General features: G+C 50.2%; 2 protein-coding genes across 4 annotated transcripts in view; one reads left to right on the top strand and one right to left on the bottom strand.

Annotated features, from left to right (window-relative positions):
• Positions 1-6,799: 6,799 nt before the first annotated feature.
• The window catches only part of FAM222B (family with sequence similarity 222 member B), a 67,713-nt gene continuing 57,637 nt past the window's right edge, over positions 6,800-16,875 (top strand). Inside the window, exons 1-2 of the mRNA XM_027975224.3 lie at positions 6,800-6,855; positions 7,236-16,069. The gene's annotated coding sequence lies outside the window, so the exon portion shown is untranslated. The remainder of the gene's footprint in view (positions 6,856-7,235; positions 16,070-16,875) is intronic.
• Positions 7,532-11,772, bottom strand: ERAL1 (Era like 12S mitochondrial rRNA chaperone 1). Of its 3 annotated transcripts, none has more exons than XM_004012510.5 (10): positions 11,471-11,772; positions 10,218-10,345; positions 10,023-10,100; positions 9,556-9,602; positions 9,343-9,404; positions 9,059-9,171; positions 8,723-8,971; positions 8,446-8,595; positions 8,256-8,336; positions 7,532-8,149 (listed from the first exon to the last, which is right to left on the bottom strand). In XM_004012510.5, the coding sequence occupies exons 1-10, from the start codon at positions 11,751-11,753 to the stop codon at positions 8,027-8,029; spliced, it is 1,314 nt and encodes a 437-aa protein (XP_004012559.1). In that variant the 5' UTR covers positions 11,754-11,772; the 3' UTR covers positions 7,532-8,026. The 3 variants fall into 3 exon arrangements, with proteins under 3 accessions (XP_004012559.1, XP_027831021.1, XP_060251269.1); XM_027975220.2 differs by having other exon boundaries at positions 7,532-8,146; XM_060395286.1 differs by lacking the exon at positions 9,556-9,602.

Below are 16,875 nucleotides of genomic sequence, written 5' to 3'. Positions count from 1 at the left end.
ATGGGGAGCCTCCTCTGGCCTGATAATCCAGGCTGCCTATCTCTTTCACAGCAGCTGTGAAGCAGAGAGGTTGTCCTGGCAGGGAGGGAGGGAGGCAGGGGCCAGGCTGATGGCGGGAAGGATTTGAGGAGGGAGGAACACCCAGGCTCCCTGGAGATGCTTCCCCACCTAACAGCCACCTCCAGGACGGTGCCAGGAGACAGAAGTGGGCATGGCCTGTGTCTGGACATGGGGCCTCCCACTGACTAAGAGAAGTGGGAGCTAATGAACAGAGCTAGGGAGGCATGGGCTAGGAAGTTTCTATTTCTGCCTCAATGTGAGCCTGAGCAGGTGTGAGCTCCCATGCATACCTGGCAGGTATGTGAGTGAGCACGCAGGCCTCAGCTAAACATGCCCCCCTGGGGAGGACAAGCAGGAAAAGCCATGCAAAGCCTGAAGGGAAGGAGACTGGCGTTTGCTGATCTCCTGTTACCGATGAGGCAGGCTCCAGGTTACAAATTTTCATCTTTATGTCTCATTTCACCTGTACTACAGTCAGGAAAAAGATGGCATTTCTAAGCCTATTTTCCCTGGTGGCTCAGACGGTAAAGCGTTCGTCTACAATGCGAGAGACCTGGGTTCGATCCCTGGGTTGGGAAGATTCCCTGGAGAAGGAAATGGAGACCCACTCCAGTACTCTTGCCTTGAAAATCCCATGGACGGAGGAGCTTGGTGCAGGCTGCCATCCATGGGATCGCAAAGAGTCAGGCATGACTGAGCGACTTCACTTTCTCTCTTTCTCTCTTTCTTTCTTTCTTACTAAGGAAGGCAAGTTTCCACGAGTTGGGCGGGGCCCAGGCCCACTTGGTAGGTTGCGAAGGAGCCTGGGCTCTGACGGATCCAATGCCATGCTTTGCCCTCTGGCTCTGCATCAGTCCTGGGCTGGTGGTCAGGGAGGAAAGTTAAGACTTCTCAGGCACGACCCCTGAACAGTACAGGCTGAGGTTCTGGTTCAAGCGGCAGATGGCCTGGACTGTGAGTCCAGGGCAGTGAGCTCCATGCGAGGGCCCACTTCAGGAACCACAGGAGGTCAAAGAAAGGAGAGAGGAATGTTGGTGGGTTGGAGGTGACCAAGAGCAGGTGTGGAAGAGGCTAAACAAGGGGTGGGATGGGTGGGAGGATCTGAGGAAGCAGAAGCTGGGAGGGAATCCTGGCTTCATGGGGAGCTTCCCACACACTCTTTCACTGAGTCTTCCCAAGGTCGGCCCCAGTTTAGAGATGAGGAGGCTGAAGCTCATCCTGAGGGATGAAGTAAGCCATGTGCTTAGTAGGTAAATGGCAAAGCTCAGGTCTGATTCCACTGCATCTGAGACTCTGAAAGGCCCCACAGATGCACACACGAAATCAACCTCATTCATAGCAGCTTTGGGCCTGGAGTCAGGGATCTAGAATTTGGAGAGTGGGGTTGCTGTCCTGCCTGTTTTCCTGACTACTGTGTGACCCAGGGCCCTGAGTTTCCTCCTGGAGCTTCAGTTTCTCTGTTATAACATTGGCAGGCAGTCATCTTTTGGAGACTGATGGATGGTGGCAAAGCCCCCAGGGAAGCCATTGCTAGGACCCGCCACACCTGAGTTTGTTGCTCACCTCGTGTGCTTGCTCGTGGGGCCAACAGGCTTACAGTGTGTAAGGGAACGTGTTGAGAACATAAGCACACACTGCTCGTTGTCTGCAGGGCATCTCTTCAGTGTCAGAGTTTCTCTGAGCACCTCTCAGGATAAGGCCCACGAAGGGTGCTGGGGCCACAGAGAAGAATCAGACAAGGTGCCCACTTGTAGAGTCGTTAGGGGGCAAATAAGGGATCAGACGAATTCTCACAGTGTGATGAGGAAAACAGAGCAGGTCCAGGCCTGGACACAGGGGCAGTCATCAGGGAGGGTTAGGAGAAGCTTCACAGGCCGGTCAAGATGAAACCAAGGCGGAATAAAAAGCAATCACCGGCAGTAATCTCCAACAAAGCCCCAGATCGCAAGCCCAACCCGGAAAGTAAGGATTTGCTCAGTTTTCTAGCTTTTCTTGTCACATCTGTGAAAATCCTAGAACCACACCAGGCTCTTGCTTTGGGCCTCCTGTTTCTAAAGCAATACAGGAGAGCCAGAATGTCCCAGAACTTCTCAAAGTCCTTGGTTCTAAGACGAACTTTGATGCTAACTCTCTGTGCTGTGAAACATTGAATGACATATTTTGGCCTTCTTGTATCTTTGTACGAAACTGCCAATTTTACAAAACTTAGTAAAACAACCGAGAGGAAATTAAGAGTAATTTTACTAGCTGAGTCCATTTTTTAAAAATGTGCATCTCTGTGTGTTGTGTGTCTGTGCAGGCATCATACCTGAGTGCCATGTACGTCTGTGTGAGACTGTGTGTATGTCTGTGTCTGTGGGTACCGGCTCCTGCCTGCCTATTTCTCATAGGGTTCTGGGTCCCCTGATGCTGTGAGGTGGAGGGGACCCTAAAGCTTTGGGTGATACCCGCCCCTCCTCTGGCCCTGAGTTTCCTCTTCTGTAGAAAAGAGAGACTTGAACCCATGATTTTGAAGCACTCTTACAGATCTGACCATCCTTAATTTCATCACTCAGCATATGCTGAGTTTCAGAACTTCATCTAAAGAAGGCCAAAACAAGAGTCAAAGGTTAAAAGCTGCAGTGGCGGGAATCGGAACCAGACTTTGGAAGGTCCCAGACCAGCCCACCTCGGTCTCAGGAGAGCCCTGAAGCAGCAGTCTGAAGCAAAAGCAGTTAACATACAAGCCTTGGCCTAAGGACCAGAAATGAATTCCCCAACCCTATGCTGGTCGCCAGGAGTTTCTGCGACCTGTAGAAAGGGAGAAGGACCCCGCTCTAACTCCCCTCAAGGCTGTATGGAGGCAGAGGGATGGAAAAGCAGCCATCCAGGAGACAGCCCTCAGAACAAAGTGTCCTCAGCTTCTACTGTGGCCCCTGCAAGCTCCTGATAAGAAGAAAGGCCCCCACCCCTGATAGCCCCGAGTCTGCTAATCAAACTACCCCACCCAGGCTCCGACTCTCCGCCAGCCCACACCCTGATGGCAGCACCCTCCACCCCAGCTCAGGGCCACAGTCACAAGGTCTCTGGATGGGGGAGATATCTCTCTCCACTACCTCCAGGATCCCTGAGTTCTGTCCATGCTCACCCTTGGACTTGGCCCCCAGGGTCTAAGTAGAAACCTAGGCAGTGAGTGGCCTGAATTTGGCCCTAGTGCCTGAAGCCTTGACTCTGGGAGGGGAGCCTGGACTATCTTTAGGGTCACGGGACCAGGAAGTGAGGGTCCAGAAAGGCAGGAGTAGACAAGGGGAATTCCTTACTGGGTAAAGCACCTGGGTCTGTGAAGGCTTCTTACCCACACTTCTCACTTAATTCTTGCAACTTGGTAAGATGTATACGACCGACAAAGTTCAGAAATGTGGCACTTAGCCTGCAGTCCCACAGCAAGCGAGTGAAATGGGGATGGAGGGAAGAAAGCTGACAGGGGCTCATGGGTGCTGGGCTCCGATCTGGGTGTTTGACATGTTCAGTTCAGTCACTCAGCCATGTCTGACTCTTTGCAACCCCATGGACCGCAGCACGCCAGACTTCCCTGTCCATCACCAGCTCCCGGAGCTTACCAAACTCATGTCCATTGAGTCAGTGATGCCATCCAACCATCTCATCCTCTGTCATCCCCTTCTCCTCCCACCTTCAATCTTTCCCAGCATCAGGGGCTTTTCCAATGAGTCAGTTCTTCACATCAGTTGGCCAAAGGATTGGAGTTTCAGTGTCAGCATCGGTTCTTCCAGTGAATATTCAGGACTGATCTCCTTTAGGATGGACTGGTTGGATCTCCTTGCAGTCCAAGAGACTTATCTCAAGAGTCTTCTCTAACACCACAGTTCAAAAGCATCAATTCTTCTGTGTTTAGCTTTATGGTTCAACTCTCACATCCATCCATGACTACTGGAAAAACCATAGCTTTGACCAGATGGACTTTTGTTGGAAAAGTAATGTCTCTGCTTTTTAATATGCTGTCTAGTTTGGTCACAACTTTTCTTCCAAGGAGCAAGCATCTTTTAATTTCATGGCTGCAGTCACCATCTGCAGTGATTTGGGAGCCCCCCAAAATAAAGTCTGTCACTGTTTCCACTGTTTCCCAATCTATTTGCCATGAAGTGATGGGACCAGTTGCCATGATCTTAGTTTTCTCAATGTTGAGTTTTAAGCCAACTTTTTCACTCTCCTCTTTCACTTTCATCAAGAGGCTCTTTAGTTCCTTGCTTTCTGCCATAAGAGTGGTGTCATCTGCAAATCTGAGGTTATTGATATTTCTCCTAGCAATCTTGACTCCAGCTTGTGCTTCTTCCAGCCCAGCGTTTCTCATGATGTACTCTGCATATAAGTTAAATAAGCAGGTTGACAATATACAGCCTTGATATACTCCTTTCCCAATTTGGAACCAGTTGTTGTTCCATGTACAGTCTGACATGAGTGCTCACTTAATCCTTGTAACCGCCACGTGAGCTCAGTGTGGAAAGCGCCTATCTCACATATGGGGAAAATGAAGAGAGGAACACTGGCTCCAGAGCCACAGAGCTCGAACAATGGGATCGGGGCTGTCACCTGAGGCCTGTTATCTCTAAACCTGGATGTCCTTAATGGCCTCTAGCTGCTTTCAAGAGTATTTGCTGAGTTTTCAGCTGTTCAATGACAGGACTCACCTGTGGTCTTCAGTGAGCCCCTGGGGGCAGGGCGTGAGGTGGAAATTAACTTGTTTAAAGGCTTCCCTGGTGGTTCTGCAGTAAAGAATCCAGCTATAATGCAGGAGACTGGGGTTTGATCCCAGGATGGGGAAGATCTCCTGGAGAAGGAAATGGCAATCCACTACAGTATTGCCTGGAGAATTTCATGGACAGAGGAGCCTGGAGGGCTACAGTCCATGAGGTCAAAAAGAACTGGATACGACTTAGCAACTAAACAACAACAAAGTCCCTGTGGGCCAGGACTAGCACAGTGCTAAGTGCTTGACCAGCAGCTCATCACTTAGCTTTCACGACTCTGCAAACTGGGGACTGCTATTATTCCCTTTTACAAAAGGGAATGGGGACTGTCCAAGAAAATGACTTGCCTGAGACAGCCACAGCTTTGTCTGTCTGCCTCCTTAGGTCGAAGTCTCTCCCCGCCCCCACATAACATCAGTCATTCGACAGGAACGTTTATTTAGTCACTGCTCTGTGGCAGAGGGTCTTCCCTGGTGGCTCATACAGTAGAGAATCCACTTGCAATGCGGGAGACCCGGGTTCGATCGCTGGGTTGGGAAGATGCATTGAGGAGGGAATGGCAACCCACTCCAGTAATCTTGCCTGGAGAATCCTATGGACAGAGGAGCCTGGCGGGCTACAGACTGCCCGTGGGGTCCTCTGTCCATGGGGTCGTAGAGAGTCAGACACGACCGGAGCAACTAACACTTTCACTTTCATTGCGGTAGAGAGACATCAGTGAATGAAGCAGGCCCTTGTGAAACTTTGCTTAATGTGAATAACCACACAAATAGGTGAGCCCGCAACAGGGGAATTTAGCCAGGGAAGACTTTCCTGCAGAGATAACACTTCAAGATCTAAAGACAGAACAGGAGTTAAGGAGGCAAGAAAGGAGGGAAGATTGTGCCAAATAGGGAAGAGCATGTGCCAAGGTTCTGTGACAGGAGGTAAAACACCTCCAAGAAACCAAAAGAAGGTTGAGTCTCTCCCTCTCGTTCCCCATCGTGGCCTCATCTGCCCCCGCAGAGGGGTGTAACTGCCTCTCAGCACACATACCAGATGGTCTAGGAGGGAGGAAGGAGAGGAAGCAGAGAGGCCCATGTGTTCCCCAGAATGGGAGTCCAAGTTACAGAGGCCCCGCTTTGAGAAGTTGCTACCCCAAGAGTCTCACCTTCCCCAGAGGCAGAGAACCAATACGGCCAGGCTCTCACCCTAGGGGCCATGAGCTTTGAAGAACAGGCCCCTACCCATTCCTAGGCTGGCTCCCACATGAACTTGGGATTCAATTGCCCTCACATCTCCCAGCAGAGGAACTTCCACTTACAGGACCTTGACATGGCAGAGGTTGGCAAGGGCTCTGGCCTTCTTAGGTTCAGCAGAAACATAGAAGGGGCCTGGGGACTGGAATTTAGGTCAGAGCTTGCCCCCAAATCCAACTGTCAGGACTCCCCCTGCCTTACAGAGATTCAAACTAACATGCATGCTTAGGTGCTTCAGTTGTGTCCAATTCTTTGTGATCCCACGGACTATAGCCTGCCAGGCTCCTCTGTCCATGAAATTCTCCAGGCAAGAATACTGGAGTGGGTTGCCATTCCCTTCTCCAGGAGATCTTCCCAACCCAGGGATTGAACCCATGTCTCTTAAGTCTTCTGCATTGCCAGGAGGATTCTTTACATTCCTAACACTGGAACCCACCCCCACTATCTTCCCAGGGCTCTGATCAGTCATTAAGCCCTAAAGGATGGCTGGGGTGAGGTTTTTTTTTTCTCCTCCCAGCAGATGGGTGACCAGTTTCATGGGGATGAGAGTGGAGGGTGGCTCCTAAGCTTAACAAACTCCATAAAAGAGTATGTGACAAAGGGCCTAATGGGAAGAAAGGCCGATGATCCTCAGTCCAAGGAGACTAGCAAGGAAAGGGTTAAGAGATAGAGCCTTACAGAGCCCGGGAAATGTACCCCACCCAAGGGGAGGGGCCAGCGGGTGCATTAAAAAGGGAGCAGCTAGTGTGGAGAGGCAGGGACAGGGCCTCCCTACTTCTAAAGGCCTCCTTGGTCTGCAGTTTCAGCTCCAGGTAAGTGTTCCTCCTCTGGCTCTGTCTGCTTGTGGGTCTGATCAGAGGGAATCTTCGGGTTCATTGTGATCTTTGGCTTGTTTCACACCAGCGCTGGGTCCCTAAGTTCTCAACAGACCCTAGCTCTGAAAGGCTCTTTGGATCAGTCCCCTTCAGGGTGTCCTTGATCAGAGTCAAGATGTCTCCCAGGGAGTGGGGAGCTCTGTGTCCAGCCTGGCCCTGTCCTGCTCCGCCCCTATGCCTGGCTTTCTCTGCCCCCGTGCTCTCTGAGCCATGCTCCCTGCGCCTCCCGCAGGGCCCTGACTGGGATATCATCATATACTGTAAGTTTGTGATGAGATACTACAGTATAGATGATGTACTCGTCCGGGTGCTCCCAGCTCTGGAGCCAGCGGAGGAGGCCAGGGCTTGCTGGAAGCCCACCATGCTCACTGCTCTGCCTGTCACAGCCTGCCGACCGCCAGGGCACTTGGGGTGGCGAGGAAACCGTTACCATTACTGAGTTTAGTAATGGTAACGGTTCTCTTGCTGCACCCAGAAAATGTGCCAAGAAGACTTCTCGGATCCCTGGAGCAGACTACCAAAGGGAGGGAGGCTCCAGCTCAGACCACGGGGTGGGGGTGAGGGAATGGGAGAGTTTTCTCTTTCCTGTTCTAAATAAAGATGAGAACCAGAATGTTTGTCTTTGAACTTTATTCACATTTGAGACTGGAGACGGGGTGGCATGGGAGGGATCAAGGATTTGAGGAGTAGATGGGGGGCACTACCTCACTTAGGACACATGGGTCCTTACACAGCTGCCAGGTGGACGAACTGAGCGGAGAGGGAAAAGGTCTCTTCTTGGCTGAAAACTGGCAACGCAGAGACTCTGGGCCCTGGGGAAGCCAGTGGGAAGCAGTGCTCTGCACCAAAGGGCCAGCTTCTAAGACCCAAGTAGCTATAGCCCCAAGCAGAGGAACCACCTGGGAACCCAGCTAAGGCAGGCTGAAGGAGGAAGGCTCCAGCAGGAAGCCATGACACGGTAGATGTGGTGCAGACTCGGCCAGGCCAGTCAGCAGTCAGTCAGCCTATGGGTGTCCAAGCCTGGCCCCAGGCCTTGCAGGCAGTTCTGGTTAGCGGCTCCCGCCAGCAGCTTGGGCGGGGATGCCGTGGAAAAGACAGCGGAGGGTGGTCACTTGAGGAGTTTCACAGACAGGCGGAGCTGAACTTCACAGAGGAAGATGTTCATGAGGTCGCGACCCACCTCCTGTGCGATCCGAGCAATCAGGTACCCCTTCGGACCGATCAGGATCTTCTGAGGGTGGGGTAAAAAAGAGGGCCATGAGCTGGCTACCAGGCAGTTGGGAAGAACCCCTGCTTAACAGAGTCCTGGTCCCTCCTCCAAGCCCAGCCCTGCTCACCATGTGTGATTCTTTGGGCACCAGAAGCTTCTGCTCGATCACCAGCTCCCCGCCTGGCCCTTCATCCCAGACCACCGTTTTCTGTACAGGGAGACATCGTGACTGGCCAGGCAGGTCCCCTAGCCCTGCTCTTGGGGACCTAGCTGCCCTGCTCCAGGTGGAGCCCCCGGACCTCTCACTGTGCCCACACCTGCTGTACGTTGTAGGGCACCTCCTCGGGCAGGTACTCCAAGAGCTTCTCTCGGATCATGTTGGCACAGATCTCCTCAGGCATCTGGCTGGTGAGGACCTCACTGTGGAACTCCCAGGGACCTGGCCGGGCCTGTGCCAGGAGGTATTGCTATGGGCAGAGAGAGAAGAGGTCAGTATATCAGTCCCAAGCGGGACTTCCCTCTCACTCTTACTTCCAGGGGGAACTCTTGAGGCTTGTCTTCACCTGGTGGCTACCAAGAGCCAGGCTAACTGACCTTCAGTGTTTTTACGTCCTCCTGGCTTAGGGCTGACAACATGAAGATCTCCTGGAAGTGAGGCCAGCCCATCTGCTGAGGGTCTCTCACAGGCTGTGGGTTTGGGCCCTGAGCTGCTGGGCTAGGGCAGTGAGTGCCTGGCTGTGAGCGCAAAGCCTGCCTCGTTTTAAGCTTCTTGCCGTTGACTACACCTTCAGTGAGGGCGGCTGTGAGCTCTAGGAGAACGGACTTCTGCTTCAGGCAATCAACCTGGGGGTGGGCGATGGGCAGAAGACTGTGGTCAGTGAAGGTCAGTCTCCCTGAAGGAGACCCCTTCCTCAGGTAGGTGGGGCTCACCTTGTTCATAACAAGGATGCTGGGGACTTGGGAAAACTGGGTCAAGCACTGGAGCAGCTGGGGACTGAGTTGGTTCCGAGTCCACTTGTCCGAGACATCCACAAGTACCACAACTGGAAGTCGGCAGTGTATGGAGGAGGACAAGGTTATGATCACTCTTTCCCCCACCCCCCAAAAAAACTTCCAGGGTATGGGATCTGGCCAACCCCTAACCCCCCAAACTACTAGGAATGACAGGCCATGACCATGTACACTGGGCCTCAGATTCCTAGCCTGAGCCTAACCTAGGTCAGCAGATTCCATGCTCTTCCACGGATCTTCCAACAAAGAGAGCTCCAGATGGTGCCTAAGGGACAGACAGGAAGGGTCTGGTGAGTGATGCATTCCTGAGGAGGGGTAGGGTGTGACAGGGGGTTTTCCAGCCCCTAGGATGGAATCTCCTCACTCTCTCTTCAACACCTTTCCCCTCAATGACTCCCTGTTCCCTCAGCTGTTACCTTTTCTGTTTAGCACGGCTGATGAGGCCAGGTGTGTCAAGCAGGATCTAAAATCAGGAAAGAGATGCCCAGGTCCCCAACCCCAGAAGGAAAGATTATGACTGGGGAGTGAAAAGCCACCCACCCACCCTTGATGTCAGGAGCCTGCCCCCACTTCTTGGCTGAGCTGACTTTAGACTTTTATCCTCCAGCTGTTTTACTTCTGTCAATACACAGGATCCAGGAGGAGGAGGACAACTGTGAATATATGGAATATTAGAAGCAGTAAAGAGGCAATGAGACCTCTGTGACTAGATACCAGAGGGGTAAGGCAAGAGAGAGAACTGCTCCAGGTCTAAAGGAAGAAGCACCCCCTTCCCTAAGAATAGTGAATCTAAACATCATTTTCGAAGGGTCCAATCATTAAAGGAGACTGTCTTAGCTTCACCCTCTGTCCTGTTTGCTGGACATCCATTGTAAGTACCCACCACCTGGGTCTCTTTCTCTGTGATGACCCCCAGAGCTTGACTGCGAGTGGTGTGCACTTTCCTGGAGACAGGGAACACCTGCCAGGAAGAAAGAAATCCCAAGTGAGGTCCTGGATCCCTCTGGAACAATCCAGAAGGCACAGTAAGAAGTGAAAAATGAAAAGGGGAGGCGGAAGGGTCAAGGATGCCGCGTACTTTTCGGCCCAGCAGCTGGTTGGAGAGTGTAGACTTCCCTGCGTTTGGGGCACCCAGGAGGACCACTCGTAGGACTCGGGGGTTCTCAGGCATGTCGGGGCGATGGACCAAGAGGAGATCTTGCTCATCTGCATGAGGAGACAGGAGGAGAGTGAGAGGCAGTGCAGTCTGGATCCCCCATCAGGTACATAGTCCTACCTGTCCACAAAAAGAGTATGGATAAGAGATTAGTGCACCAGGTTGAAGTCGGGACCTGGCTTTGAGATTTTGTTTGACCATTAGTTTGTTTATACGCCTTTATCAAATTTTCTCGTTTTGTCATAGGTAAAACAGAAATGGTATCAATGGTACTTAATTACTGTATAACCTTTTGACAACTGACAGTTGTGTAAAACATCTCAGTACAACGCCTGGCACTCAGTAACCTTGTGGAATCATATTGTGTAGTTGTGCCCAGTAAATGTATTCACATGTGTGAAAGTATCACCATACCACATAAAGCCAGAAATTCCCTCAGCTGTCTCACCCTACTAAGGGTACTATGAAAGCTCTGCAAGACTTTCGGTATTCGCTCCTATGACACTGTATCGCAATGACCAGTTTTTGTGTTCAGTCTCTAGTCTATGCTACTTGAAGAATACAGAGTGCTATTTATAGTTGACCCTTAATCAACATGGGTTTGAACTGGGCTGGTCCACTTACACACAGGATTCCGTCCTCCCCTCACTCCCCATTAAATGTTGGTTTCTGTACTCGGTTGAATCCTTGGATCTGGAATTGTGGGTATGTAAGGAACTGCATATATGGAGGGCCAATAATGTTATACAAGGACTGTCGATTGCGCGGGTTCAGCATTTTTAATATCTCTGCCCTCAGTTGTTCAAGAACCAACTGTAACTCCGTGTCTTGATAAGTAGATGGGGCACTTTGGGGTCGAGTTTGCGCCCCATGTTGGGAGAGAGAGCCACAACTCTACCAAGCCCGTGGCCCTTCAATTTCCTGCTCTTTGTGGGCGTCGCTGGTTGGGGCTAGGTCAGTTCCTTCTAGCCCTAAAACTCTTATAACCTAGTTTCTCTTTCCTGTGAGATCCTTCACTGCTCGCCTCTGTCTCTCGGGTCCTCAAGATCGTCTTCTACAATACAGAGCCAAAGATGATAGCCCTAGAGACTGAGGGGTTTCCCTAACACGGGACTTGCAGTGTTACAGCCGTAAAGTCGTAACAGTCGCGGACAAATTTAATCTGCATTCTTTACCTCTGTGTACGGACACGGCGGGGACGCGAAAAGGCAAAGAGTTGTCTGGCTGAGAGAGTCCGAGGAAGCAATCCAGGGCTGAGTTCTGGCCATTAGGGCGTGAAGCCGAAGCCAGGCGGGGACCAGAGAAGGTCGGGCCCGCTACACAGGAAACGCACCTCCGCTGACAACCCAAGAGAGAGGGGAGCCGGGTCATCCATTCCCTCGCGGCATCAGGACCTGGCTGCCAGAGCCCCGACACGGTTCGAAAGAGCACAGCCCCGCGCCAGCTGGAGGCAGCCATGGCAGACGCAAGGCACTCCGGGAACCCTGGGAACGCACCTACGATTGGACAGAGCGGCGGAGAGTCGAGCGAGCGGGAGAGAGCTAGATCGGCCCAAACAGAGCGGAGGAGCATGGGACGTTGGAGGTGGGCTGGGGTTGGATCCTCTCTCGAGACTGCCCGAGGCAAAGAAAAGGGGGAAAAGTGTATTCAGAGTTTGTGTGAGCTTCACAATCGTTTTGGACTCCGATACGCATCGTGTTTTATTCTTCTCCTGCCAAAGTTTTGTCAAAGGCCTTTCTAGCCCTGCCTCATGAAAGACTACATCTCCCACGAGGCCGAGCGGCAAAATCTTTCTCTTAACGTCCGACTTCTGTCAGCAGGAGAAACTCGCGCAGCGTAGGAGTAATGATCCGGAGGCGTGGGACCTTGTACCGCTCCCACTGAGGTTCTTTTTATGAGGCAATGGCAATGGCAACCCACTCCACTATTCTTGCTTGGAAAATCCCATAGACGGAGGAGCCTGGTAGGCTGCAGTCCATGGGGTTGCTAAGAGTCGGGCACGACTGAGCGACTTTCACTTTCATGCATTGGAGAAGGAAATGGCAACCCGCTCCAGTGTTTTTGCCGGAGAATCCCAGGGACAGAGGAGCTTGGTGGGCTGCCGTCTATGGGGTCCCACAAAGTCGGACACGACTGAAGCGACTTAGCAGCAGCAGCTTAGCAGCCAGCCTGAGGCATGCACGACCCCCACCCAGCGGCCCTCTGGTTTGGCCTAGCTTCGGCAGCGGCCTCTGACAATCTGTGCCTTAGCTTTATGGGAGCCTCCTGTAAGGAGTGGTCCGTGGGTCTGTGATCCCGATGAGCAGCAAACCCGGATTTCCCTCCTATAAACCTCGGCTAACTACCTCCTCTCTGAGGCCATCCTTTCTGGAGAAAACCAGAGAGTCTGCAAAAGCAGAAGAAGCTGCTTAGTCACCTAGGATCTCTGGGATTGTTTTAGCTGCCTGAGGATCCTGATATACCTTGGCTGATTTGTGGCCCTAAGCCCTCTCTTCATCCTTTGATGCCGCAGTCAGACTTTTGGAATTGACAGAGAAATGTCGCAAGGATTGAAGGTGTTGAGGATACAACAAAGAACAAAATGGACAAAAATCTCCAGCACGGGACTTGTATTCTGGGGGCTTCGTGTGTGTGTGTGTGTGTGTGTGTGTGTGTGTATGAGAGAGAGAGGGAGAGGGAGAGGGAGAGAGATACCCAACCTGTGACCTCACAGGGCCAGTTTCAGCAGGATGGTTTGTGTGAAAGCCTAAAGGGAGTGGATTTAAGAGAGAGTGAGGGGAGAGGAATTGAGGGTAGCCGGACCTTCCCAGGTGGTGCTAGTAGTAAAGAACTTGCCTGCCAGTGCAGAAGACATAGGAGACTTGGGTTCAATCCCTGGGTCAGGAAGATCCCCAGGCAGAGGGCATGGTAACCTACCCCAGTATTCTTGCCTGGAGAATCCCATGAACAAAGGAGCCTGGCAGGCTACAGTCCATGGGGTCGCAAAGAGTCGGACACGACTGAAGCGATTTAGCACAGGGGAAACTTCCCAGAGGAGCAGAGCAAGAGAGAGTGGTAATAGAAGAGAGGGAAAGAGGAGTGGAGTTAAGAGAGGAGTTACTTTTTTTTTTTTAAAGATGGGTGGTTTTTGTTTGCTTATGGTAGCGACCTAATAAAGAGGAAGAAATTGATGATAAAGGACAGAAAGGGGAGAATTGTTGGAGGATGGTAAGAACCAACTGGCCAGACTGCTGTTGTGGGAATGAAGGCTGAGTGTTCGATAAGCTCTAAGTGACACAGACTGACAGAGCCTTGGGCACCCAAATGCACTGATAATTTGCAAATGGTGTCAGGCTCCAGCTTTCAGGCTGCCTTCTCTGTTTGTAGAAGAAATGGACTTTTTGGAACATGATATTCCGGATGTTCTTTGGGCATATGGGTGTCCAAAAAACAAGATGCTACTAAATACGAGACAGCCAACAATCAGAAAAATAGAAATAGTCTTTCATAACAGTTAGGTGAAATACCATTTCAACTGCAATTAAAATGAAGGGGAATTTCAGGTTAAACAGTAGTTGGAGAACTTAGCTACATAAATATAAAATTACCCAAGGAACACATACTAAGTACCACAGTGATGGCAACAGATAACACTGGAAGAATCTCAGGAATAACATAAAAAATTAGGGGAAATGAGTTAAAAAAAAAAAACAAACAAACACACCTTCCTTGACCCTTCAAGTCCTTTTCTAATAGGTGTCATTTTATCCTTCTCACTAAAATAGTGCAGTGAAGATGGTGGAGAGAAGCAGATGGATTCCAGAGATCTAAGGAGATAGAATTTGAAGGAGATGGAGCTTAAAACCTTTTAAGGGACTCCAGTTACAGCTAGATAAGTCCAAATCCTTGCATGCATCTAGCTCTGCTTACTTCTACTCCCAAGGCATCAGGCAAACTAGCTTTCTTTCCATCTCTTGATTATACCAAGCTCATTTCTGCCTCAGGACCTTTATACCTGCTGCTGGCTTCTGCTTCCCATTCAGGTCTCAGCTAAAATGTCACTTTCTGACAGGCTTTTCTTCACAGCATTTACCACTCCTGCAATGGTTCTGTTACAGTGTCTGGAATGCTATAAGAGACTGCTCAGGGTTCTTCAGGGTCTTACCTATCTCCTGATGGCCCCAATCTAACCAAGTAACTTCCTTGCTTCAGTGCCTTCATGATTAAGTGTAAACCAGTTAATGTGGCTCCAGCTTACATTGCCAGGCTCATCTCTTTTACTCTTCTTTTTGAGCTCGACTGAATTTTTTTAGTTGCCCAATTGCATGGTATTCTCTCTCACTTCCAGGTCTTTCCATAGGCTGTTCCTTCCATGATAGGTTACATTTTCTTATAGGATCCTTTATCCTCCTATGACAAAGCAGTTAATACACTGATTGAGCACACAGATAATTGAGCCAGACAGCCTGGCTCTGGTTCTCAGCCCCATTATTTACTGTGTGGCCCAGGGCAAGTAACTTCTCTTTACTGCAGTTTCCTCATCTATAAAACAGGCATAATGATTACTGTTATGTTATAAAAGAGGCTTGTTACAGTTAAGAGTACTTATATGTGTAAAGTTTTTCTGGTGCCTCAGACGGTAAAGAATCTGCCTGCAATGCAAACCACCCGAGTTTGATCCCTAGGTCAGGAAGAGCTCCTGGAGGAGGGAATGGCTACCCACTCCAATATTCTTGCCTGAAGAATTCCATGGACAGAGGAGCCTGATGGGCTATACAGTCCACGGGGTCACAAAGAGTCAGACACGACTGAGCAACTTTCACACACACAAAGTGTTTACTTAGAACAGTGCTAGGCACATTGTAAATTCTGTGTGCCTGCTCTATTATTGTATGTCCTCTACTAGACTATAAGTTCTACGAGAACAAAGAATATATATAATTTATGTGTGTGTATGTATATATATATGTCACTACTGTGTCTCCTGCACCTAGAACAGTGTCTAGCACATTGTTCAGTGAGTGAATAAATTATCTTTCTTTGGACTGGTGCTCCCTTGGTGGTGTCAACACAGTTGCAGCACTATCAGATATTATTATACATCTTCTTATATCCAGTGTTAGTGGGAAAGGGCAACAGACTTTCCCAGAAGGAACTCTGTGCATTTTTGACTCTGACTGGGTTACATGCCCATCCATAAAACCACCATTCTAACTTAAGGAATGTTATGAGCAGAATGACTTGGGATTGAGTTTATGTGCTCATCCACATGGTCTGAAAATGGAGTAGGGGTGATTCTTTGAATGATTATCATGAGATATAGTGAGTGAATGCTTGGCAGACAAAAACCAAATCACAATTCTGCCCTGGGTAAGAAATTTAAATAGGGAAATTGTTCCAGAGATCCTTACAGTTCAAATATAAGAAAATATGTCACCTCCATATAGATTGCAGCAGGCCTTCCCTGGTACTGCGTGTGGTGGGGGAGTTAAGGCACAGTTCCCAGAAGTTTCAGGGTAAGCTATGGCTTTCTTTTTAGTCATCCATTCATCGGGACACAGTGTCGATATTGATTCTTCTTCCTTTCTGGCTCTGCAATTCCCCTCTGGTGCCAAATGTGCTCTCATTCCAAAGGCTAATACTTTTGCAAGTAATAACTCTTGGTCTCTATCCCTCCAGACTCTGAACTGCAGAGAGGAGACCGGGCTAGAGGAGGAAGAGTCATGGTGATGAGGAGAGTTTAGTCCTGTGTCTCCTCTTCCCTCTGACTGCAGTGCATTGGCTGCAGCTTTCAGGTTTGTACTGTTGAGGGGAATTCCCTGGATGCCCAGGGGTTAGGACTTCCCAATTTCACTGCCCAGGATCCAGGTGCCATCCCTGGTTGGGGAAGTAAGATCCCACAAGCCATAAGATATGGCAAAAAAAAAAAAAGTTTGCATTGTTGAATTCCTGGGACTGAACTGAGCGTAGTCTCTTGTTGGGTTATGCTAAGGCACGGGTCTAGGTGGTGGTCTAGGGGCTGACAGCTGGTTTTCCTTGGGCTAAAGGCCTAGTTTTTACCAATTTGCAAGTCAGGCTCCACAATAAGAGTTGGAAAGTAGGGAACTATTAACCTGATAAGCCCCTTGATGGCACATATGAGATGCCCAGAGCGTTTTCATCCCATAAACTGTATGTGCTTAATAAATAGACTGAACTTAGCCGTGTCCCTGTGCATTCGAGGTGTAGTCAGGTCCCTGACAAAGTCCCCAGGGCTTCTGAGCACTTGAGTATTCAGGGATGTCAAAGTTACCTCTTACACAGTTACCCCTCAATGCATTTTAGATGTGATCGTATTCTTGAAAGAAACCTAAACTTATTATCAGCGGTCATCTCAGAGCATTCAATCCTTTAAGTGCAAGCGGGATCCAGAATCCTGGAAGTACGATTAAGTCTACGGCCCCTATGGGCACCGCGTTTAGTAACCCACGCTAACTTCCAGAAGCCTCAGACCCTGGGGCAGCCACCAGAGCCTCTAAGCTTACTAAGTCCTCGAAGCCAGCGGCCATGTTCACCTGAGACCCAGGGGTCCAGGGCATCAGGCACTGAGGCAGACGCCCTC

The sequence above is a fragment of the Ovis aries genome, chromosome 11 (genome assembly GCF_016772045.2).
Source record: "Ovis aries strain OAR_USU_Benz2616 breed Rambouillet chromosome 11, ARS-UI_Ramb_v3.0, whole genome shotgun sequence".
NCBI classification, from domain to species: Eukaryota; Metazoa; Chordata; class Mammalia; order Artiodactyla; family Bovidae; genus Ovis; species Ovis aries.
The sequence above is the reverse complement of the archived record's forward strand: the minus strand, read 5'-3'. Positions and strand labels throughout refer to the sequence as shown.